The 26,925-nt window shown below is 39.8% G+C and overlaps 1 protein-coding gene across 1 annotated transcript; it reads left to right on the top strand.

The window, feature by feature from the left end:
• Positions 1 to 1,005: 1,005 nt before the first annotated feature.
• On the top strand, positions 1,006 to 22,172 carry LOC103534402 (cytochrome b-245 heavy chain). The gene is made up of 13 exons (XM_030450186.1): positions 1,006 to 1,075; positions 4,024 to 4,119; positions 5,559 to 5,669; positions 9,313 to 9,397; positions 10,552 to 10,697; positions 11,415 to 11,605; positions 14,734 to 14,863; positions 15,665 to 15,757; positions 17,110 to 17,363; positions 17,638 to 17,800; positions 19,147 to 19,293; positions 20,413 to 20,537; positions 21,179 to 22,172. Exons 1-13 carry the CDS (start codon positions 1,031 to 1,033, stop codon positions 21,303 to 21,305), a joined length of 1,713 nt encoding a protein of 570 aa, XP_030306046.1. The 5' UTR covers positions 1,006 to 1,030; the 3' UTR covers positions 21,306 to 22,172.
• Positions 22,173 to 26,925: the final 4,753 nt, after the last annotated feature.

Raw genomic sequence — 26,925 nt, 5'->3', positions numbered from 1 at the left:
TTAAGAACCATGAGACCTGAATACTTTCACAAAACTTACTTTTTTCTTACTGAAAAGAGGGATTAAAAGCACTGTGCATAATCAACAAGCTTGAAAGAAATTTTAGAAACAGAATTATATCGTTCAATTTTTTCCATACTCTACTTTTACACACTCCTACATAATTAATGCACAACTGCCTTCTCTTGTACCAGATGCATTTTCAAAATTAGACCAAGGTACAAAAAGTCTTTGTAATATTATGCAAAGATGTTCCAGTCATTCAGAAGGTACAAACACCAGACTTAAATCAGTGGTGATGCATGAGTGGTTTTGGTACCAGTTCTACTCATACCTGTCACTTGTAGCAAACCAGACAAATACGGCAGTTTCCCATATTATTCTCTCTAATCACAAAAGCAAAATGTTTATATTATTTTTTTTCTTATATAGTGACATGAATCCTGGGGTTGGAGATTCTCTGAGAGTCCAAATTACAAAAAACAGCTTATCTAGTGAAACGTCCTCAGTATTGGCCCAAGCAGAGAGAAAGCAGCAAGGTGTGCATCTACCAGAAAACAGGAATTATTAGACTACATTTAGAAGCTTCTGTGGACCTTGAATTGCTAGAAGAGAAATAATTCTAGTGATTATTTATCATCAGGAATGGCAATTGAGACCTAAGGTGTTAAAATAGGCAAGGCTGAGAAGAGATAACTCTTCTGTGCATTGAAAGATATGTGAGGTGGCAATACATTTTTTAGCAGAAAACCTGACCAGTTATGTTATTATTTTACCCTCTGTAGACAAGGAAAGAATAGTCTATTCCAAGAGTTTATATACATTTGAATTATGAAAAGTTATATGTAAAGTTGGTAGAAACATGCTTGAAACAGAACTATGGATATGAATCAATGGTTAACTTGTTTCCTAAATGAATGAGAAAGGAAACAGGTTGCTGCAAGCTTCTGCTCTCACTTCCTTATGAGAGAAGACACAGAGGCTGAACCAGAGAGAACAGGGTCGTTGTGCATGCTCTTCTCAGGCAATCATGGGTAACTGGGTAGAGAATGAAGGACTGTCCATCTTCGTCACTGTAAGTACAATTTTTATGGTGATTTGTGTTTAGTAGAAGGTTCGACAGAAAGCTGTATTAAGCAGACCTCACTGTGGAGTTAGGATACATCTATTTTTTCAGAAACCAGGGCATCAAGTGCAGTGGAATCCTTCAAGAGAATATTTTTTAGGAGCTCTGCCTGGTATCTCAGTTACTGTAGGCTTCATTGTAAACTGAAAAATTATCATATATTAACTTGCATTTGCTTTGCTAGAAATACTTAAGTATTTGGGGGGTTTGACTGCAACAGTGACTTAAAGAAAACAAATAACACTGCATGTCACTTATCCATGTGTGCTTCAACAGAAAAAGCAACTACAACATGGATTTCTTTTGCTTTTGTGAACAAAAGTGGGTTTAACTGAAAGCACAGTGACTTGATGGTATAAAATTTGTATTAGTCAGATACCAGAATTTAGAGCTAGGGTTCATGAAACCTTCATTAAGACAAGTAGTATTTGAACTGAGTTTGTGGGCAACTTGCATAGAATAGCTGTGAAAGTTGTTTAAATTCATTCTCTGTAAGTTTTAAAAGCACTGACTGTCCCAGTCACATTTAAAAGTGCTTAAGAGTAAGGCAGGACAGTCCTTCTTGGAGAAAATTTAGGCACAAATGAGTATTTCAGTGGTTGTTTTTTCACTTCTCAATGTGATACCAGACCTGTAGGTATACAAGTTTTTATAAAGGTATAAATAAAATGATATACAACATTGAAATGTAGTACCAGTTAAGGGATTGTTGCCAAGCATGGTTATTGTACATAAGTACTGAGAGGAAGAAAATGAAGAGACAGCACTTTTATATTTGTAGTGACTGAAATGTGAACATCTTTATTCACAAAGCTATTTCTTCCACTACAAATGAGTATGTCAGTCGATACTTATATATTACCTTTACACTGTAGATGTGTAGCTCTAGGTGAAGAACATAACTCTGGCACTTTAGTAATTTGGAAAGGAAAGGAATATTTGTTGTCACCTGCAATGAACTGAGGGAGTTGAAACTTTCAAGAGGTGAATTCTGACATATTTTTTTCCACCAATACTGAAATATTGCAAAGAATTGAGTAAGAGCCTCCTATTTTGTTCAAGTAAGGAATCCTTTTTTAAAGTCTCAAAGGTGTAACAAGGTCAGCTAACAGGGCAGGAAAGTAAAGAAGTCACTGATAAAGAAACCAGCTAAAAGGACAGTTCACTTGAAGCCTTATCAAAGTATTCCACATTGTCCTCTAGAGTTTCACTGCACACTGACCAGATATAGGGTTATCAGAAACTATTTAACTATTATTTAATTATTTAACTATTATTAAATAAATTTATAACTATTAAATTATAACTTAAATTATAAAATTACAACTACTAAATTATATAACTATTAATATTTATTATTTAACTATTATTTCTGCTTGACAGAAACCAGACAGACAACATTTTTTACTGGTTTACCCTGACAAAACAAAAGCATGGCAGACTCAACCCCAGTCCTGCCTTCACTGGCCCAAGCCAAAGAGCACAGTTGGCTGCTGATTGTAACTCAGCCTGAGTTTCCAGAGGGTGTCTCAGTGTTTTCCAAAGGGTCCATGATCCATAAGGATCAACACCACAAAGAACTGTGAGAAACCATTAAGAATCATGCCTAACTTCTTGGGTCTTCTGGGCATGCTGTCAGGCCACTGTAAGTGGGACAGGCACACTGTCACTTTAAATATGTATCTTAAGCAAAGCTTAGGTTTTTTATGAGGTTTTGGGGATTTTCCACACACTGCCTTACCCTGATGAAACTCCCTTCATTTCCCTGTATTTATGCCACATGACATGACTTTCAAGGCCTGAATTACCCCCAAGTTTTTTATAGTGTCAGCTGAGCCAAAGAACTAGCAAAACATAAGGGTTAGAAGGCATGAGGGACAGTAACACTACACTTTCTGGCATCCTTAACTTACAACCAGAGACTTACAACTGGGTTTTCTCCCAGTTCTCAGACTTTCTCTACTCTGTTTTCACAGCTCACCTAATAAATCTACTTAGGCTGAGAGTGCACTGATCCAGATTGGTTTCGCTATGAGATGTGAAATCAGCCAACCAGCTCCAGATGGGTAAATGGTCTGATTCACTATCATCTCTGTGGCTGGACAGGTTTTAGCTGCTCTAGATAGCTTTAAGAAGAGCCAACAACTTCACCTTCCCTAAAGAAGCCTGCATAGTAGTGCATGCAGGTGTGAGAAAAAAACCTGCAGTGCATCTATGAAGAATTCCAGTTTTCAGTTGTCTAAACTGAAATGCCTGTGTTGATTATTTCCTGTTGGCTGATATCAGACCTTCAGAGCCTCCTACTCAGTAGAAAACATCAAGTCCTAGGTGTAATGTAGGCCATCTATATTTAGATCTCAAGCTCCTTTGTCCTTTGGCAAGGCTCCTAAGCCTTCCTTACACAGATTAATATGTCTGAGCAGCCACCATTTGGAGGAGGTCCAAACCTTTAATGAATTTTGGAGATTCAGCTAGACTTGCAGACTTAGCTAAACACCTGTAATATGATAGTCCTTATAGAATCACAGAATCCTTTTGGTTGGAAAAGGCATGCAAGGTTATCGAGGTCAAATGTAGACCTAACACTGCCAAGTCCACCACTAAACCATGTCCCTAAATGCCTCATCCACGTGTCTAAACCCTTTGAGCTATGCAAAAGTTTCAGCTCTTCATTGCTGTATTTTGGTTTACTGCCACTCTTGTACTCACTCTTGTGTGCACAAAGCAGAGCTTTTTGGACCAGAAAACTTCTCTCAAACCTGCTGAACACTCCATACTCTGCAGTATTTCTGTTCAAACAGAAGCACAATGATCTGACTGACCATTATCAGAACAGCCTCATTTCAGATGTATGATTGACAACAAACTGTCAAGTTTTTTGCTTGTTTCTCTTTCAGCTTGTGTGGCTGGGGTTAAATGTCTTCCTCTTTTGGTGGTACTATCTTGTATATGATGTCCCACCAAAATTCTTCTACACTAGAGCACTTCTTGGCGTAAGTACAGAATATGTATTATCTTGGCATATGCAGAGTACATAGCTTTTTTCCCCTAGTTTTATTTCATTATAACAGAGTCAACTGGCTGGAGCAGCGGGTTCATGTAAGGGTTAAAAATCACATGAAAACATATAAGTGAATGTGGACAGTGGTCCAGTGCTTCTAAATAGAAAGCTAGTAAGCAAAACAGAGAGTTCCCAATCTGCTGAGGTTTTCAGGTAACTATTAAGCTCCTGGTAATTAAAGTGAACATTCATTATATCTGCTTTATTAAACAAAAGATGAATAAAACATTGTCATTGAACTACTGTACTATTGTACAATCATTTCCCTGCACAATTATTTGTCATAGAATAAATAGTTTACAAAGCTATTAGCTCTGAAAAGAAGTCACCATTCATATATTCATCAAGTGTGTGAATAGGAGTCAAGTAGTGAAGTGATCCTGGACCATGGGCTATTCAATATAGCCCAACCTATTAATGCAGCATCATGTGTCCCACCACAAACCTGCTTCCAGAGCTACTACTGCTCATGACCAATTGACAGAGAAAAATTCATTGGTTCACATATTTCAAAAGCCTGATCACAGATATAAAAATCAGTCTAAGCTTCCAGTTACAGGACATGGTGCTTCGTAAAAGGTTTGCAAAGCCATGGTTTAATTCAATGAAGCATGAAATCCCATTCTGCGTATGGCTTCTGAACTATGGGTCAAATTCTGTCCTTTGCATTCATGATGCAGTTGCCTTTGAAGTCAGAGAGACTTGTGCTTGGTTAACTAGATTTCAATGTAACCCCAGGTCAGTTACTGTGACTTGAAGCCTGAAAGGGTCCAAATCAATGCAAGGAGAGCAAACATTATCTTTTTGTTCTCCTTAGTGTGTTTGGATTAATATAGTCATTATCCCTTCCTTTCAGTTTTTGTCAAATTATACAGTAATTCAGGATATAAAGAGAAACTTTAAGGGAACATATTCCTAAATGATGGGGCAACAGATTTCCCTAGACTGCCATACTGACACCAGAGAGCATAAAACCACTTCCCTTATAAGTTGTTCTTCTCTCTACCATCGCCCCTCAGCTAACTGAAACCACTGCACTGAGACTTTCTTTATAGCCCTGGGACATAGAACTCTACTAATGGCTTAGACTCACAATTGTGCTTGGCCATTACTTGTCAGCCATGGCAGACAGTTTTTCATACAACTATATTATTCTAAAACCAGAACTCCTATTTGGAGGAACGTGTTCTGCCTGCATACATGCCTCTGATTTGGCCAGAATATGACTATAAATGTGAACATTGTTAGTTAACTCTGGAACTCATACTCATGAAAAGTTCTGACATAATATGTAAATGAAACCTTTCCCTATCCGTGTCCTGGATAATGTCGTGGTTAATTAATTTAATGATTGCATCTCTCCAACTACAGCGTGCTTTGGCCCTAGCAAGGGCCCCTGCAGCTTGTCTGAATTTCAACTGCATGCTGATTCTGCTGCCAGTGTGTCGAAACTTGCTCTCCTTCCTCAGAGGATCAAGTGCGGTAAGATGAAGAAACAATTTCAAAATTTACGAAAGATAATAACCCAAGCAGCCTTGCAAATATACTAAGCAACTTCACCCAAGTTCCCCAAATATGCTGCGCTTTGGGGATATCCTTGTTTAAAAAGCAGATAAGCCTGGAGTTTTGCTATGAGCAAGGCTGAGGTGTGTATGCCAATGCTCTATCTGGAGCTCTGTTGAGAGGTTTAGCCTTGACCCTCCTTTGAGTCTTCCCTTTTTTCTTACCTCCTGGGTGTCATGCTGCACTGGACACAGACCCTCCTCTGTCCGGCAGCAGCTGTAGGTGGTGCTTACACATATTTCCCTTGTTTGTCACTGCTACAGCACCCATTTATAGCAGGAGATATTAGCCCATGTCTTCTGTCATTGCTTCTTCAGTTCTTAAAGTAAATGTAATCTTTTACAGACTTTCAGAATGGGACTTTTTCCCAGTGGTTCATAAATTACTTTCTCTCTTGTTCAAGTTGCATTTCCATCTCAGGATGAAACAGTCCACAGGCCTTTTGATCATTTATACATATACTAATGTTATATATAACATGGAGGAACCACCACTTGGAAAAGGACAACTAGTTCTCGGTGGCAGCTGGAAAGGCCTCCTAGGATAGCACTAACTATATCACACTGCTGAAATGCCAGATCTCTGGCTCTTACACTAGAAATAATGCAGACAACGAATGCCATGGTGCAGGGATAAAGCCATATTCTCCTCAAGCTCAAGAGCTGTCCTTTCAAATATGTAAGTCCTCCTTTCTTTCTTGTCTCTTTAATACACACGTGGTCAACATCAGTTCACAGAACTTGGTATGCCGGGTATAACTTAGAAGAGACAGCCTGCAGGGGCTGAAAAAGCAGAGCAAAAGGGGAAGCAATAAAATAGATGTAGTGTTTCAGGAGTCCTTTACGAGATGCAAAGCAAAAAGAAAATATACAGAGACAATCCAGGCTGTACAACCCTCTTGGATAAATATTCTGGCAATCATCATTGCTGATTGTTACACACACAAATGAGATGTGCCTGCAAAATTAAGATCCTAAATTGCCTGTTTAAGGCATTACCCTCAGAAATCTGAAGTTTGGAACTATACAGACCAAGCTTTCAGTCTTGTGCTGAATCCTTTCAGATTCTGGGACAGCAGACATCCATACCCTCCATGTATGTCAAATAAAAAAAAAAAAAAAGGAAAAGAGTAACACTGTAGGATTAAAGTTGTCTTTCCCCTGCCCTGAAAAAGATCATCTAGCATCTGCCAAAATTAAGAGCTTCAGAAATCAATAATGCATATAAACTAAGTAAGATTTTTTTCCCATTGGATGAATGCAATTGGAAAATACTGATGAGCTCTTGGTCATATAAGGCCCTCAAGATTTCATGGGGTTCTAGCTGAAAGCAGGTTGGGCTTTTCTGAGGTCAAAGCCATGAAAGAGATGAAGACACTTTTGGAGATGTTACAGGAAGGCTAAAAACTGATTCCAAGGGTTGAGAATTCTACTCCAGTCTGGACTTCATGCTACTTGTCTTTAACTGCTTATCTCCTAACATCTATAGCTCAGCTTTTCTAAGCAGGGTCTTCATGAGTCCATCCTTCTCATGTCAATGTTCTAGCAGCAGTCCTTCTGTCTGGGCACTGTAGCAGGGTCACTCAGGCTACACCCAGGCTGCAAATGAGAGCCATGCAGAGAGCTACAGCTGCACTCCTGATGCTGCCAGCACTTTGCTGTCTTGCTGGTAGTGTTGGGCTCTATGAGGAAGTGAAGGGATCTGAGGGTGAGCAGGGAGGGGCATAAAATAGGGCTGTTAGTTGCTGTTTACCTCCATTTGCTTCTTGCAATAAAGCTATAACTCTGGAAGGATGCAATTTGAGGAAATTTTATCTGTTAAGGAAAACATGCACAGCCCAGTGAGCCAGTGGTAGCATCAGGATTGTGATGGACTTGTCTCAGTGGTACAGTTGCCCGTGCTTGTTCTGCTGTTACCTCTAATCAACTTTGCTCTGCAGGTAGTACCTGTGAGGATTGCTTAAGAAAAATCAGAATTTTTAAATGTCAGAAAACTTACTGAAAGGGTAGTGACCTTGCCAAAAACCATGTCATTGGGGTAAAATAGAAGGAACGATTGTTCGAAGCCACTGTTCAAAATGAATGTGCTACAAATTCTTGCCCTTTACATCCTGCCACCCAGAAATCATGTTACAGTTATTTGTTACTAACCAAAAGAAAAGCTGTGTTGTCTTTGCATGCCTTTTATTGCAGCATTCATCACTGCTGTTAATGAACATCACTCCTGAACCTGGATACAGCATTTTGCCTTTGCTTGGCCTCCTGCTTCTTAAGAAAGATCAAGTGGTTTTTTGCAAGGCAATCAAGCAGATTTGGCACTTCCTCACTATACTACACTGTCTTCCACTAATTTTTTAATTGTGTCTCAAGATATATGATACAGAGAAGGCAGAATTTGTCCTGCCTGTTGTCATAGACTACTGAAGTAATTGCAATAGCCCCAGAGTGTTAATTTGCTCTTTAATCAGTGTCACAGCTGGAGAAGAACTGAAGGAGAGCTTTGTACAGAACTGTTTATCCATATACTTATATATCATGGGATATTTAGAAATGGACTGGTATGGAAGAGTAAGGTACTGCTGGTACATCTCCACCATGTAAAGAACAAATCAGAAATCAAATTGTTCTGGTGTTTCATCATTCCTTCTTCTGTTTCACTCCTGGATGGTTGGGATGATGAACTCCACCCTGTTAGCTGGGATGGTACATTACCATACCCTGCCATCTTCAAAGTTAATGTTCAGCAAACACTTGGGAGAATATTTTGATTTGTCTTAATTTGGTATGTGAAATATCTACATGGTACTTTTGAGGAAAAGTTTGTGTTAGTTTGCATAGTGTTTTCTTCCCTTTGCCAAATGTTAACTTTATAGGATCTTTAAGTTACAGGAAAACTCCCACTGACTACAGCACAATTCATATGGGGCCTGTTAGGAACCTGTCATAATTCTTAATGAAAATATCATTTTTGTTTGTTGGTTTTTTTAAGAACCAACTTCTTCAGTTTGTATGAACAGAGATTTTTTTTCTGTCTGTTTCTCTTTGAGAAACTCCAGCAACAAGTTGTCAGTGAATGCCCAGCAAGTACACCCAGTATTTTTGGGAAGGATTCACTTCATATTACTGACTGTAAGTGACTAGCACATTAAGGCTGGGAGGTCCCTAAGACACACCCAGACTTTACAGTCCATTTCTAAACTGAACTACAACAGGATCTTGATGCTAGGTGACTCTACCAAAGCAATCACCCTGCCATGGCAGACCGTGATCCTTCCTTCTGTTTATAACATGTTATTTAACATAAATATAAATTTTAAATACTGTATTTTAAGGGTTTTTTTCATTATCAAAACATTGTTTCAATGGGACATGTTAAAACAAGTTATTTTCATATTCTGAAGGATGAGGGGACATATTTATGTCTATATTTAAGGATTCAAGGTTTTTACTGTCAGTGCCTTCAGTTTTTGTGCTCAGAGCCTCTACTTTTGTCCCTGCATTTAAGTAAGTATGCATAGACATCACAAATAGTCTTCAACTACTTTTTTTCTTCAAATCTAAAGTGCTGTTCTACCCGCATAAGACGACAGCTGGACAGGAACCTCACCTTTCACAAAATGGTGGCATGGATGATTGCCCTTCATACTGGTTAGTATTCAAATGTTTCTTTTTTTATTGCTTTCTTGTGCATTTTATCCAGAATCAAGGTGGAATTCAAGTTTTTAAGAACATGACACTTGATTTCATTAATCTAAAGGAGTCAGCGTGTTCAAAAGCTTCAGTCACAGTCAGTTTCCAAATATTATTCTGCAGGTGTCAGAGAGCAAAAAATGAATCAGAAATAATATTTTTCACTTGAAACATTAGCACCATTTATGACACTGTTTAATAACAAGTGTTTAGCAATGCCCTGGCTTTAATTCCTGTTCAGACTTATTTCTTAGCTGACATGTCCAAAACAAAGAAATTGAAATTATGAAGGAAAAGGATATAAAAAGTTTCGACCGGCTGTGGAAACACATTCATACTTTATCTCTCATTTCTAAAACTAAAGGCTTTTTCTTTTTGTTTGGTTTGTTTTTTCCTTTTTTTTCCATAAAATTTGTCATTTCTCAATGCAAGTGCTTTACAAATTATATATTAGAACAGCCTTCATATCAGTAGATTACTTGAGCACAGCAGGTTCACTTTCAGAGGTCTGCAGCAGTGATGGTTGGGGCTGTTGGATCTGTGCCACCAGGCCTTGTTTTGATGTGAATGAGTATCTGGTGCTACCAAAGTGGAAAAAGTTTGGGAAGTGTTGCACAGCTTACCCCTACAATAATGTGCAATGGAAGTAGTGTGAAACATCCCAGGTGTACTTGGTGTATGGACATGTCCAGCTCAGCAAGAACATTATTAGTGATTATTAGCAATACAGGAGAACAAAGCAGCACAAGCAAATGTGACACCAGAGAGATCCAGATTCAGTTCTTGGCACTTCCACAGAAATTCTTGATGAACCTGAAAAACTATTTAAGCCACCCCATGCTTCAGTTTCCCATGTGTTAGAGTACTACTGTTTGAATTGTTGAAAGCTTTTGTTGAATAAAGACATGCTGGAAACTCCCCTTAGATTCTGTCCTTCCCCTACCAAAAGCTTTCACAGTAAAACACATCAGTGATCTGAAATTGTGATGAAGAGAGTGGGAGTGGCAAAGGTCTTAAGCTGCAGCTGACAAATGTTTTGAAGTTTCAGATGTTACCCCAACCCTCTGAGTACTTGTGTTTAGTCCAGATTATTTCCCTTCTGGAATTTCTAGCAATTCACACCATCGCACACTTATTCAACGTAGAGTGGAGCGTGCAAGCCCGTGTTGAAGAGAAAGGGACCCTGGCAGCTGTGCTTTCTAGCCTTGGTGATAACCCAAATGAAAGCTATGTCAACTTTTATAGAAAAACTATTGGGGTAAGTGACATCAGGCTGTGAAGAAACATTCTTGGATTTGTTTGGATGATCATATAAGACTATTTGGGCAGTGCAGCTGTTTCTGGTGCGCACAATCTGGGTTTGGGCTATCTTGCTCAGTTTTGGTAGTACTCTAAACTTTTTTCGCCTGAGGATTTCAAAGAAGTTTTAAAATATTTTCAAAAAACAAATATCCTGTAAAGTAGTTTTCTGACTAAGGTAGATGTGCCACGCAGAAAGGTACACAGAAATCAATGCCAAACTTTTGAACTTCCCCATTCCTCAAAAGCACTGAGAGTCCAGTCTCTGTATGAGTTACAAGTCCCACAACACTACTGAAAAGAAGAGCTTCCATTCTTTCATTTAGCTGCCAAAAGATGGATGTAGGACTCCAGCTCTTAACAACAGAGCTGTGCAAATGTGTTCACTTTCCCCAAGCCCATGCTGATGAGTAGTGACAGAGTAACGAACAACATTCAATGTGTGAATCAGTAGAAAGCCCATTTGGAAAAAAAAATTTGCACACTACTTCCCAGATTTTAGTAAAGGTAAAACTGTTGGTGCACCAAAAATGGAGTGGGATTTTGGCATTGTTGGCGTACAAATTCACAGAAGATGACTTAAAGACTTAAAACAAGGTACAGGATTTGGTGAGTGATGCAGACTGGTAGCTCAGCTACCCCCTTCCTTAAACCAATGTATGCATTTATTTCACAGAACCCTGTAGGGGGCCTATATGTGGCTTTCACCTACTTGGCTGGTCTCACTGGTGTTATCATCACGCTGGCTCTCATATTAATCATCACATCATCCACCAAAACCATCCGAAGGTCATATTTTGAAGTCTTTTGGTACACCCACCATCTCTTTGTCATCTTCTTTATTGGCCTTGTCATCCATGGTGCTGGGTGAGTATTTGCACTTATCACAAAATACGTTGATAATAATTACTGTGTCTTAATGTAAAGCATTCCACACACATAAATATAGGGACTTCAGTCACTAAGCAACAGCTATTTTTATGGTAATGATGGACCAATACAGGCTTTGGGAGCCAAGAAGCTCTCACTGTTACATACAACAAGCTATTCACATGCATAAGGCTTTATAAGACTATGGCAAACTGTAAAGTTCTTTTAAAACATTCCTATTGCTAATTTTTAGTTTATCTTTCTCTCCTAAAAGGAAGTGCATCACACACATGCATGTAACAAGATCTTAGTGTAAAACTGATACGGAGTCTAGGATTTTGTAGGGTAAATGAAAACTGTAAAAACATGGATTTATCTTTCAGGCTTGGATGAACTTTTACTATCAGCAGCATTTCAGAATAGATTTTTAGTTGTTGCAGCTCAAATATAGGCAACTGTAAACTTGTGTAACTTCCAAATACCAAGCATCTTTTTCCACTATTGGCTCATTCCATAACTTCCTCTGAAACAGCTGAAAAGCCTAATGAAACAAAACTAGCACTAGCAATACAAACACAATGTTAGTATTTAGAAAAATGAACTTTAGTTCCATTTTATTAAATCACTGGAAAAAAACCCAAACTAAAGTATCCAATTTCATAGTTCATAATTATACTACATTGTCCATTTTAAAGAAAATTCTAGGTGCACTAGAAAGCATGCTTTAAAAATGCCCCACAGATATGAGTATTCAGAAACACTTCCTCTCAGTCCAATAGTGCTAGAAAAAAAAGACAGAAATGAGAGTACAACAGGAAGAACAAAAATAGAAGGCAGATATGAATTACCATCAGCATATTTGTCCATTCCAACTTCCAAAACAAGAAGGAGAAAGATTGGGCAAAGCCCGTGGAGAGAAAAGAATAATTGGCTCCTGTTTCCTGTAGCAAATACTATATAGTTACTGAGAAAACATCCAAACTATCCACTAGTTACTACACAGTGGTGTCAGACAGCAAGTAAGGCTCTTTCTAGAGGTCAGTGAGGAGCATATAGTTCATAAAAGTTGACTTTTTATTAACTTGGATGTTCAGTATCTTTCCACCATTTTAATTGCAGCATACTGAAAAGACAAGACTTTATGTAGCAGTGGATTTGAACATGGCTGGCAGAGGAGTTCAGCTATCTATCCTCTGGAAGGGGATAAACAGGAATATTATTATCTGTAGAGAGGAGGATGCTTTTTGGTTATGAACACAGTGATCTCAAAGGCAAGAATCAAAGGATCCACTACCTCAAAGGTAGTGGATCAAGGGTTGGACTTGATCTCTGAGGTCTTCCAACCCAGCCAATTCTATGATTCTGTGATTCTATGAATGACATTTTAAGTTGAGAGGGAACAGTAATACACTAAGAAATATTGGGTGGGCTTTTTACACTCAAGGAAGGCATCTTAGGTGTACAAATATGGATGTTATGGAATAAGTACTATCTGGCAGTCTCAAAGTAACATGTTAGAGAGAGGCACAGATGTCATTTTACCTCAGGAGACAGAAGATTGTATGTCATGCATACATATATATACATATACAGCAAACTGAACCAAAGATGATAAATAGAGTTGAAGGGGCAGATTCTTGTCCATTGCAAGCTGTTATTTTACATTACAGCACTTTTGTATCACTGACAGGTTTTGTGCATGAGCTATGTGTCACAGACAAATGTCTCAGTCTTCCCACAATAGTAGATATAAAGAGGAGAGGCTACAGAGATTCAGATCACCCTGTCTTTGGAGCTAAAGTAACACTTTCAGCTGAAAAAGAAGTAGTTAGAAGGCTATACTACTGAAAGCTTAATAACAGTACTGGGAAAGCATCAGCAGTAAGAAAATGAGTCTTTTCTTACTCTTGTACACTGGCAATGTGGAATCTTGAATGTAGCGTAGGGCAAGGCAAAAAAACCCAGGCCCACTTGCCATTAAGCAACAGGGTGAGGAGTGGCAGGAAATGGACTCCTCCTGTTCCCGTAACTCATCCCAGGGGGTTGTGGGGAAGTAAACTGCAACTGGTGATGTTCCCTCAAACTGCTACTCATAATGCTCCTGTGACAGTGTCATTTGTTCCCTTTATTTTTCAGGCAGGATGTTAATAAAAACATTAATGAAAAAGAGGTTCATTGGAAATATTTATGAGGAGTGCAGTCTTTTAACTTTCAAGACAGCACAGGCTTTCTAGTAATCCTCTGATAAATCTCTCACCTAAAGCTAAGCACACACATGACTCAGACAATAAGTTTTTTGGAACCATCATGAACATGGTCTAGTTCACAGGAACTGAATTAGAAAAGCAGAAAGAGAAGTCATGGGACGAAGATATCATGACAATCATATCAGCATAAAACTGAAGAGCAGAATCAGACAGCTTTGAAGGAAAATCAGTGGATCATAACCCAAATTTCTCTACTATGACCATCATCCTACTTGCTACCATCATTCTGGGAACTCTTACACACCCCTGAGGTTGTCAGAACTTCAGTCAGAGGCATGAAATAGTGAACAAGAACAGTGTCTCTATAATAAAACAAGCAGCAAACCCTAACCAATGCAGAGGGCAGTTCATCAGCTACCATAGCTGCTAGAGCTGGCAAAGCTGCTTTGCTTCAGAAGCATCTGTGATCACACCAATTAACAGCTACTCCACAGCTTTAGAGGGAGAGAGAGGGTCAAAGGAAGAATGGAAAGGGAAGGTTGGGAAGGGCTCTCTAAATTTCTAAGATAAACAACAGAAATAATTTGTTAACTTGTCAGTAGGAAATTGATTACCTTGCCCACCCCATGTTTTGTTTTTATTGAAGAAAAACATAGGATAACTGCAAAGAACAAAGCCTTCCTATTGCAATCACTTTCTGGAAATGGGAATGGGCATACCTCTCCATTCCTTGCCTGATCTTGTAGTCAGTATTTTCCCCTACAAACTTTCCCATTTTTATAATTTTAATATCCATTTGTGGGTTTATTAGAGCAGTAAAGCTCTAACAAAGCTTTAGAATAACAAAACTAACAATAAAATAAAAAACACAACACAAATAGAATAACATTTAATTACCTTAATGATATTTTTTCCCAGCCGTATTGTACGGGGGCAGACAGCTGAGAGCCTAGCTGAACATGATCCAGAGATTTGCTACAAGAACTTCACTCACTGGGGAAAGCAGGGTGCTTGCCCAATTCCCCAGTTTTCAGGGAATCCTCCTATGGTAAGAACCGTCATCTCGAGTGTAAATCCAATTTGAAATATTCACATTTTACTCTTTTTGTTAAGTAAAATATGCACTTCCTGTAGAAAAGGAGCTATGTAACCCTCAGTGCTCTTCAGTGGCTGCTTTCTTTACAAACCACAATAGATTTTGACACAATAGATTATAAGCAGAAATGGACTGCAGACAGACAGACAACCCATTTCCAGTGTGCCATAAAATGAACACAATTAACAAGCTAATCAAAAAAGCAAATTGTATCTGATACCTGCTTAGCCAACACATATTATATGTCTTGCAGGAATTCTAGAAAATGCTATAAACCGCATAATAAATAGTTTCACGTTACCAATGGACTAACAATAGTTATCAAAAAGTTGATGCTTCTGGAAAAGGGATGTTGAAACTTCAGCTTTAATTGACTAACCCAGCAGGTTGGTTGTTCACATTTATTAATAATCACATATTTTCCTGCAGTAATGCAGACTTAAGTCTATAATACATTCAGAGTTTTACTCCACATTTCATTCAGTTACCTTAATTTTTAGACAGCGATAAAATCACTTATAGGAAAATAACTATAAGAACCACAAAGCCAGCTGCAACTCTCAACAGAGAAAAAAATTTCCTCTCTGACCAGAAGTAATTTTGAAGGTGTCATATCTTTTAAGGGTTACCTACTCTGGTTGATAAAGAGCCTACATTACTTGAATTTCACATCAACTTATAGCATTTCCAGGACTCTATTTAATCTAAGTTGAAATCATCATCATCTGTCTTCTCATTTTATTCTGCTTACAGACATGGAAGTGGGTAGTAGGTCCTATGTTTTTGTACCTGTGTGAGAGGCTGGTGAGGTTTTGGAGGTCACAGCAGAAGGTTGTTATCACAAAGGTATGTGTTGATCCTATGCTTAACACCAGGCAAAATATTACCAGTTTTTCCAGATGGTGCAGCAAGGCTAATGGCCCTTACAAGACAGACTAAGTTACCAGAGAAAGGCCTCTAGGGAATGTTCTGTCTGTTACCATGCAGAAAATATGCCAACCTTCAACATCTAAATGTAGTGTGTCTCTAAAAGAGAGCAAGAGGAGGAAGTGATTTAAGGCACAGGATTGAATCTTAGGAAAGAGAAACTAATCTTATTTGTATTGAATCAAACATTCCACAATATTCCAAAACCTTCAGAATATTTAAGATACCAAATACTTGTTTTCAAAACTACTCGGATATTTAGGAATTGCAATTTTTCATCAGAACAAAATACTCTTGCAAAGAAGAGCTAGGGGGTGCCTAGGCACTAAGCACAAACATATAAACCCCCTCTGGCCTTTCCCAGTGTGATTTTCTCACATGACACTGTGCTGCATCTTGTTTTTGCATAGTAGCAATGTTAATAATTTAACATATTAGATGTTTATACTGTACCCTGGCGTGACTGTGACATATTGGAAGGCTCCTATATACTGGTGTGCTTTTTGGTAATTTTACCAAAATATATCTGAGCCATTTCTACACTATATGTTTATGGCATCTGCTTAGCTCTGCTGGCAGAAAATTTCTTCCACAATCCTAAGCACTATTATTAATACCTACATAGATATATAGATAGGAAGACAGACAGACAAACAGACTTGATTCTCCCTCTTGCAGATCTCTTCTGAAAACTGAAAATAAACTCAGCAGACAACTTTAGGATTAAAAAATCATAATGACAGGAATACTAGCCTTGCTCCTACAATATTGATTCTATTTATTCTTGGCTAAAGACAGGCCGAATGCAAATCCCAGTATCATAGGTCCCACCCAACTAGAATAGGAACATGTCAGGTTCCAGTAGTACTTACTATCTACCCAATTCCTTATCTGTATGGTTTGCCTCCATATATCCAGTCAAATTCATTAACATTAATCTGTTCCACTGCTAAAGATGCATCTGGTTCTAACGATATGAATACACAGATCTGGCAACGTTACACGATGTGCTGGTTTGCCTGTCCCTTTTGAAGTACCTGCAAACATGGTGTGAAAAAAATCCTCTGAGCAAAAACTTGGCATCTTCTGCAGTCTTTCATCTGGCTGTCAGGTGCTATTCCTCACTTGCAGTTTTGCTGAGAACTAAGGTTCACCTGCTCTCCTTACTCAGATAACAGAGGATGATGGCAGTGATGAATGATGTAGATACATCCAGAGAACTGTGAAGACAGACTTCTTTTCCCTTTTTCCCCTTGTTCCTCTCACTGCAGGTGGTCATTCATCCCTTTAAGACAATTGAGCTCCAGATGATGAAGAAGGGATTCAAGATGGAGGTTGGGCAATACATTTTTGTAAAATGTCCAGCAGTGTCTAAATTAGAATGGCACCCATTTACACTAACCTCTGCTCCAGAAGAAGATTACTTCAGCATTCATGTCCGTATTGTAGGGGATTGGACAGAGGGCTTGTTCAATGCCTGTGGATGTGATAAGCAAGAATTCCAGGAAGCATGGAAGCTGCCCAAGTATGTACAGACTTTCCACAGTAAAATCAATCAACACATATGAAAGTTTAAATTTTGTTCAACCCGTTTGGTAGCACCTGTGATACAATTCTTAATTACTTCAATCACAGATGTGGGCCTTAGATGGGTCTTTCCAGTTTCCTTCTATCAGCCTCACTTTGTCTTTTGCTCAGTAGTATTCAACTCCAAAGTGCATTGCAGCAGACAAATACCTTACCTTTTTGTTGTTGTTTTAAATGGAGATAATAAATATTCACTATTGGTTCAATTTCAGAATAGCTGTGGATGGCCCCTTTGGAACAGCGAGTGAGGATGTGTTCAGTTATGAAACTGTTATGCTTGTTGGAGCTGGAATAGGAGTCACCCCCTTTGCATCTGTACTCAAGTCTGTCTGGTACAAATATTGCCACGATGCCACTAACCTTAAACTCAAAAAGGTGCATGTCCTCTTTCTCATAATCCATGTAATTGTTCAAGGACTGACTATTCTAACCAAAACAGGCCCAGGTGATCAGGTTCCAGAAATGTGGGAGACACAGGAGAAGAGTACCTCACAAGACCAGCAGACAGGGAAGCAGGATGGTCTAAAGAAAAAACGTAATGAAAGGAGAAACAGCCTATGAGCAAAATCAGACATACAGATCCTGACTTTGGTCCTGGGGATTTCCATTTGCAGTGGAGATGCTCTTCCACCTGAGTGAGAAACACAAATCCCAAGGAACTAATAAAACCCATGCAAATACTGCATTCCTTCCCTAAGCACAGAGAGACCAATTTTACATCAGTGGAAGAGCACTGCTGAAGCCAAAAAAGGCCAGCAAAACTGTTTAGAGACAAAGTTTTGAGCCTTTAAACAGCAAAGGTATTTATTTTCGGATCCGGGGAACCCCCAGCTCGCGCTGAACAAAGAGTTCCAAGGGTTAAGGGAAAGGGTTAGGGTATTTATACATTAAAAGGGGAGGTTACATCATCCTTACATACATATTCATAACAGGCGGAGTCTGGGTGGAGTCGTCTTTTTGGGGGTATGTCTCAGGGTCTTTGGGGGTCTTCAGATGAAGTAACAAAGTCTTCCTCAGGGTTGAACTTTTTAACTTTCGTGCTTTCCATGACTTCATCCTCTTGTTATAGAGGATAATTGGACCCTTGCAATTGTCTTCCCCTTATCTGTTGGTTATGGCAGCCTCAGCCTCATCCTGTCTTCCGTGCAGGTGTTTGCACTCCCCCAGTGTCTCCTACTTATCTTCAAGACAGAAGCTAATCATTGTCTCAGCTGCTTTGTCCACTTCTTTACACAAACAGCTTGGCCTGATCCCCTCTCCTTACAGGAGTTAATCCTGTCAGGATCTTTTCTGTTTTTCACTGCTACCATTCTCCTCTTGCCTTCTGCCCCTGCAAACTCCCTGTGCAAAGGTGTGGAGTCACTCTCTGCATGGTCACATTACGAGAACAGAACTGGCTTTGTTAGCTGCTTTAATTTACCTTGCCATCCAGCAGACAGGGAGATAGGATCTCCCTCTAAATCATTAATTTATGTCTTAACAAATTGTTTTACAGGGATGTAAGTGAACTAAATACATAACCCACTGTTCAAAGAGAAATAGAAAGATGTTTCCTTGTTCTTGCAGTCATTCTTTCTGCTTCACAACCCTCCCAGTGTCAAAACTCCTGACTAGCTTCATTATCAGCCAACCTATCAGCTGAAGTGGTCAGGGCAATTTCTACAGCAACCCTTAAAACCAGAAACCATAAGTGCCTGACAGCTCACTCTTGTCTCTTCCAGATCTATTTTTATTGGCTTTGCAGGGACACTCATGCCTTTGAATGGTTTGCTGATCTCTTGCAATCACTGGAGGCTCAAATGCAGGAGAAGAATAACGCCGAGTTTCTCAGCTATAACATCTACCTTACAGGCTGGGATGAATCTCAGGTAACAACACAGTGGAAAACATCACTTCCATATGCACTGAGGTTGATGTTAGTGTGTTATGTTTTGACAGATGTTCAAATGATGTTTATCTTGGGCCCTGTCTGGTTCTTAGTAGTTACATGGGGTCAGCTGCTAATGTGCAGTGTGACTTCCTTTATGGTTTACTCTGTGCCCTCTGGGAAACAGTCTTTCCTCACAGCAGCAACCTCAGCTGACCATGCAAGCATCGCTAACAGCATTTGGGAGTGGAGAACCTAATGCATGAGTTTTGAGTGCTGACAGCCTATTTGTTTCAGGACTTAAAATTGTGAGTTCTATCTGCTCCCATGCATGTAAGTTACTGTAGGGATACAAAGAAGTAGCTCTTCCATAAGCCACTTGCTAACGTATGGTCGAGTCAGGAAAGGTGCTCACTTTCTTCGTTTTAGTGATGTTTTATTTTACTTCTATCTCAACTTTGAAAATTTACCATGTGCCTGGAGTGCTGTAGACGGACAGGAAGAGGCAGAAATTAGAAAGTTCACACAGGCAGTGAAAAACAGGGAAGAAAGAAGAAAAGTCACCTGATTCTTGCTTTGAGAGAAAGTTCTGTAACTTTTTTTGGCATAGAAAAGTGCTCCAAAACTCCTCAAGGCCTGAACTTATGACCTTAACTACATCTTCTCCTTTTCCTGGTTCAACTTTTCTTAGCAGGTCTGGGTATAAATTACACAGGGAGGGTGGACAAGCCCTCCTTGTGTGGATCAAACATTCCAGAAGTCAAACTGACAGGACTTGTTTAATGTCAAGAAAGTTGTATTGTTGTACTTAGAATATTTTTTTTTTTAATTTACAGCTTTATTTTACAGTTCTTAGACTAAACCAGTACATTGCAAAAGAAACAATTAATTGCTGGATTGAATGCTCTACAGCTTAACTCTTGAGATTACCCAGTCTGGGGAAAAGGCACAGATGAACACTGACAGTCAGGACTTTACCAATGTTAGTTTTCCTTGCTAAACACCATAAATTCCACATTCTTGATTTGGAAATGGGGGTATTGACATGATTTTTTTAACAAGACATAATGCTGCCTTCTATAACTCTGACTTTACACAGTTCTTTGTTTTATTTCCATAGGCCACTCACTTCATAGTACATCATGAAGAAGAGAAAGATGTGATTACAGGCCTTAAACAGAAAACCCTGTATGGGAGACCAAACTGGGAAAACGAGTTCAAAACTATTGCAGGGCAGCATCCAGGGTAGGCCTGTACAAATTGGACTTCTTCTGTCTAAATGCCAAAATAGCACAGCCTTGCTCCTTTTTCTAACAGCCCCCAGGTATTTCCTATTTGTGTTTCCACCATGGACATGATCTATGGTTTGATCAGATTGTTTTAACCTACAATTTAAAAAAAAAGTCATCCCTTTTTGCTGAGGTACTTCTTGGAGTGTCTAATTACACTTAGCTGAAGTTAGAAAAAACTTACCATATCATTCCAGCTGAAATATACAGGAGTATAAGGAGACATCTAAGTGCTTCCAAAATACTTTCTACCTCAAAAAAAACAAAATTTGAATATGGATAGCTGAGCACTCAAAATTAATAGAAAAAAATCAGAACTGTTCCTTTCGAGAATTTGAGCTGTAGAGTTCTTTGAAGCTCTATTATTTCCTTGATTCCACTGAGGTCAATAAACCAGTCTTCACTGACTTCTGCTCAGCTGAGGTTTAGCCCACCATTATATCTGCAGCAGTGAGTGCCCCAGAAGTTTTTAGGAGTTGAAAGTTTCAATAGGTTGCAGTTTTAAGCCATTACAAGTTTCAAGCAAAAAAAAAGTAAGACCTTGCCCCTACAGAACATAAGATTGATATACACGATATATTTTCATTTTCCTAACAGCTCCAGAATAGGTGTTTTTCTCTGTGGACCCGAGAGCCTAGCTGACACACTCAACAAGCAGAGCATCAGCAACTCAGAAGCTGACCCACGAGGAGTGCATTTCATTTTTAACAAGGAAAATTTCTAGCTCCCAAGCACGTGGGAGTCATTCAATACAAAGTCTAAAGAGTGGACCTCTTTTTTATTTGGAGTCTGGGAAGGACAGCTCGGCCTCTAATCTCAGCTACACTAAAGCAAATCCCCATGCTTCTTATTTTGCACTGCGGTAGAGTAGAAGAGTCAAGTTTTGCCTTAAAGAAGTGTACACTGCCCTCCTGGTGCTGGCAATTTAGCAGAAATCAATTTTCTTTGTCTGTGTGAGGAGGTTGCCCCTCCACTGCCTTTATTCTCCTGCTACTCATAGTGACCACAGAAAGGTCTAGGCAACCATATGCATTTGGGAGCCAATTCACATGATAAAGCTTAATGCTATTAAACAATAAAGTGTGCTAGCATAATGCTTGCTATTAGGAAACATCTTATCCTGGATATTGCCAGTCCCTGGAATGAGGAGGGGGGAGGGAGGGAGGGAGGGGTGACTGGGAAAGATTGTTCCTTACAAGAAGAAAACTTCTTAATGCAGCACCACCTTTCAGGCTTCTGAAGGCAAGTTTTATGCCTACTTAAGAGAGAGTGCTGTCAGCTGAAAAGCAGCCATTCCTCTTTAGGCAAGTGGAAAAATGGAAAGGAGTCACCTGGATTTTTAAGTTCCACCCCCATCCTGGCTGCAGAGGGGTGAGGAGGACAGACTCAAACCAAGTCCCACACCCAGCATGTGAGCTATCACTCAGCTGCTTTGAACACTCTCAGTTTCACATCTTCAAATGGTGCAGGGAACCAAAAAAAAAGCAGTTTTATGGTTTCAAGACTGCTGTTTCAGATTTCCAAGTCTGAAAATGCTTATGGCTAAATGATTTACTAGGTATTTTCTCAAGCACTCTTAAATACAAACAGTGGTTTTGGCCCTATTGTTCAGCTGTTCCTCTTTGATGGTGAAACAGGTGTGAGAAAGCAAAGATCACATGGGGACTATCTGGAATGGCTATGAATAATGTTTCTGATGTGTGCAAGGATACATACACAGCTCAGTACTTCTGTATGTACATTGTAGGTAACAGGTTCTTAAAAAAAAAGGAACCAAAACTTGTAACACCAGCAGCAGAGGAGACAAAAAAACCCACAACAACAAACAAAACCAAACCCAAGCAACATTAAAACCAGCAGCATAGAAAAAGCCCAACCTTCCAAACAGAAAAAAACCACAAGTACAAAAAAGCCTTGAAAAAGCCAGACATTGGTATACCATTAGTCTTCTGTCCAGGCCAGTCACCTGTTTACTGATTTTTAAACTCCTCAGCCAAGCCCTGTGAGAACTCCTAAACAGCACAACACCCTTCTGACAGTCACATGAAAAGCAAGAAAGCAGTGGCCTCCTTCTGCAGTTTCAGAATTTGAGACAAGTCTGTGTTGCCATCTGGTTACATGGAGCATATTTTACACCTCAGTTTGCCAGACAGGATGTGTTCTCTCTTTTCCTAATTTTAAAATGTTATCCAAGCACTTCATGCTACTTCAGAAAAACAGCTTACCAGGACATATTTATTAATATCAGTTTCTGTGAAATGTTAAATGACACACTGGATTATGTCAGCATCTGAAGGGGGGGAAGCCACATCTGGCAGACACTAGCAAGGATCACATTTTGGGGGGGATTTTTCCAGTTCTTTCCCTCAGAAGGGCCATACTTAAATACACCCACTGAATCAGAATAATGCTTAAGTAGAATTAAGGGAGCTTCTTCCGTGTAATAAAAAAATGCTACTGGAACGTAGTAAGGCACTCACCCTGTGCAAAAAGCGTTGAAATATTTTATTAATTTTAATGGAAATATGATCAGACTTCTGCTGTTAGAAAGTGAGCAAAGAGGAACTGCAAGGGAGGTCTAATGGAGACAGCATATTTATCAGGTGAAGAGTTATTTCCTAAATATTGCCATGATTGTTCTTAAACCTCCAGGAGTCTTTCCTTACTCATCCAGCTGTACAAATGCTCTCTGACTTGATGCACAACCAGGGGCTGATTGTTCACTTCAAACTCAGTTTATTTACTAAACCACTGTCTTCCCAAAGCATATCAAAGAATTAGCAGGTGAGCTTTTCAGTTTCTTTCAAAAGTTTGTAGTATAAAATCCCGCTAAAGTAGCAAGCCATGAGTAGCAAGTCATGGTCTCCATATGAAGATTTTCTTTTTAAAATCTAGGATACATGAGTGAAACAGATAGTGCTGAAATACAAAGAAACAAACTAGGTTGAGTCCTCCCTACTCCTATCAAAGCAGGGAGGGATGTCAGTGGTACTGTTTTAAGTCAGTGTTGCTGTCTTCTCGGCTGGTAAAGGAGTAAAGGTTTGCTTGGTCTGCAGAAGTTTCCCAGGTTGTTGGTTTAACTGGTGAGCCACCTTTGGTACAGATCTTATCTTAATATAATATATCTGACAACGTTTACACTAGATACAAAGCCCATGCCTGTGCTGTTATATTCTTTTGTGGCTGCAACACCACCCACAGCTTCCCAGGCAGAACATACAATGCTCTTCATCCACCAGGAGACGGCCAGGGCAGGTGAGGTTAAAGGACAGTCCTGATTTGTGGCCAAATGCCACAGCTTGCAATCTGACCATTGCTCTTGGCTGAGCCTCTTCCTGAAAATTTCCTCCTTCCATGTGTTTGGGGACTTTTCTCTCTGGAAGATGGGGAAAGGGGTCACTTTCACAATGAGTCGATTATTTTGCTGTCAAATTGTTGACTATGAAGCACCTGCCCTGGAAACAAAGGGTGGTTTCTTACATCTGTGAAATGCACATGATACACAGCAGTTTAGGCACCATGACCCTGTTGCAGTAGCACCAGCAAGGTTTTCGGAAAGGCAGGGATGCCTCAAGGTTGCTTTTGCAGGCTGTGAGGGGAAGCTGCATGAGGGGAATGGCAGTGAGTGGTTGAAGGCAGAACTTGGGAGGCCTCCAGGTTTCATCAATGAGCATCAATTGCCATCACAAAACTCTTCCTCCCACCTTTACTGAGCTCCTGATTTTCTGGGTACCAAAGTATATGAGCTATTGTACTTGCTCTGGCAGAACTCTGCTACTGCCCAAGCTCACTGAGGTCTCCAGGCACCCTCCAGAATTGTCCCCACGTCTGATGAGATCTGAACACAGCAAGCAGCTCTGCCCTTAAGGCTGTCCTTTAACAGTCACCTTTGGTTCTAGCTCTGCCTCCTCTGCAGAGATGATTTCTAAATGAGGTAAGAAGCTCTTAGCACTCCTGACACCATCAGTAGAGACAAGAGCACAGGATGTGTGACACTCACTATTGAAACCCATGCTGTACCTGAGTTAACAAAGTGGACTGACATCTGATCTGTCCTTCCACCCAGTTCCACCAGCTCCCTGTTCAACTGAAAGATGCTCTGCCAGTTGTTGTTGGATTACTAAAACAAATGCTTAAACTAAGGGAAGCAATTAGGAGATTGATTTGATGTGACAGAGAAGGTGGCCTCACTCAGCATGTTTTCACTCCTTTCTTAGATAATATTTTCTGTGTCTTCCTGTGTGTAGTCATCTTAATTAAGCAACTAATAAATTTATCAATAGTCTTGATTTCCAGCACACTGTAGTTAGTCTTACAGTTAAGGACTCAGATCCTCCAGAGTACTGGGCAGCTCTGGATTCCACTGGCCTCATCTTGGTTTTGGAAACTAGAAGAGAGGTCTGGAAGAAGAGCATGACACCTGGACATATCCAGATAATATACTCAAGTAAGGCCTTGATACGTACTGGGTTTCACTCAGCCCATCTTTTTCCCTGGTGCATGCTTGCAAGGAGTGCACACAGGCAAACCAAATCCAAATTATTATCAGTTTTATCTACAATAAAAATGCACTCTCTGGTTGTTCACCATCATATATGCCCCTGGGGGAAACCGCCCTGGTTGCAAAATAGGACTTCCCCTTTTCAGTCTTGTAAAACTTTCTCTGCTGAGGGGGGAATTTCTGCCTTTAAGTTCTCAAATGGCGGGCTAAAGCAAATTAGAAATAGAAAAAGAAATAAAAATTTGCCTGTGAAACACAAGGAGAACTAATGTTAGGGACTCATTGCAATATTTTTATGAAGACCATGATCTATTTTGAAGTGTTCTTAGCAAATCAGTGTCGAATTTTTTATTTATTTTGTTTTGTCTTTCAATGATTTGCAGAATTCATAGCCAGCTGTAAGCCCTGACATCTCGAACACCCAGGTATGTATGGTCAGAAGAAGTTAGGAGCATACATTAAGCATAGTTATTTGTCATGAGACACATTCATCTTTGCATTTCTGACAAACCCTTGCAACCCCTTGGTCTCATTGACATTCACTGCACACAAACTAGCTCAGATCAGCAGTGAAATTAACTACAGCAGAGGGTGCAAGTGTTGAGAGGCTTGCTAAAAGTTTTCAAATGCTTTCTGCTAACCCCATTCCCTCCCTTTCCAATGGTCCTAATCTGCCTGGTTAACTCATCTATCTGCCCAGGCAGCTCTCACTGATTTCTCTTTATTCACCCTCTCCTACCAACTGCTGCTGTTGCCCCCTCACCCACCCATTTCTTCCTGCTCCCCAAGACCGCATGAGAGTGCAAGAGGGAAAATCTCCAGCCCTCACAACCTTTTTGCCAGTTTTGCAAGTGCTTGTGCCTGCTGCAAACACAGGCAGAGGGCTTTGGTGTCAGCTCCAGCCAGTGCAGAAAAACATGCTTCAGCTGGGACCTCCCCTGTCACTACACAGACTAAGTCTGTAGCCACCTCTGCATTGCCCAAACAGACCTACCCTCCAGTAGTATTCTTTCTTCCTGCTTAATGATTTTTATTTTGAACTCTACATCTATGGAAATATATTAGCTGCGCTGTTGTTGTAGTCCTGGATGTGTGTATCAATATTGTACTTTTATCCTGTAAAACGTACTTGTACTTGACCCTAAATTTCATTAGTATGCATACAAATGAGGGAAATGGCCATAAAAGTTACTTATCCTCAAACACCCACCCTGCTGAGCATTATCAAAGAGAGAAGGAAGAAAAGGCCAGCCCAGGGCAAGTCACATAATCTTGCTCCCTTGGAACTGAAGCTTTATAATTCTGGCAATAGTTCACAAAGCAAGCTGCCCTGCAAATAACTCTTTGGTTGATTCTGGTTTGTACTTATAGGTCAACTGGTATTAGGACCATAAACCATTCATTGGCATTCACCTTGACTTTTATGGCCTTCGGAACAAATGGACTGCAGAGACACTTTTGGTCATGTCACCTTGAAAGGAGAGTGTAGATGTTCCTTATGCTGGTTTTGTCTTTTTACACTCCTGTAGTCAAACTGTGGATAAGTCTAGGGTCTGTTTACACTGCAGCTCTGAAAGGTTTCTCTTTGAAGGATGGAGAGCATTCAGAAATTTCAGGTGGAGTTTTCCTGGGTGCAGAAATGGCATAGGGAAGAATTGAGATAGGGAAATTCACATGATCTTTCACAGTTCACAGGTCAAAATGTAGTTGGCAATACTGATATCAATAGAAGGGCATTTTGGCACAGCAAGAGCCCAGTTTCATATCACAGGCTCTTTACCTTTCTCAACCAAATCGATTTCCCATGCAGTCAGGGCATAATGAGTAAGAGCCCTGCAGTTGT

Source organism: Calypte anna, chromosome 1 (genome assembly GCF_003957555.1).
Source record: "Calypte anna isolate BGI_N300 chromosome 1, bCalAnn1_v1.p, whole genome shotgun sequence".
Lineage (NCBI taxonomy): Eukaryota > Metazoa > Chordata > Aves > Apodiformes > Trochilidae > Calypte > Calypte anna.
Note: the sequence above shows the minus strand (reverse complement) of the source record. Positions and strands in the feature narration are given on the sequence as shown.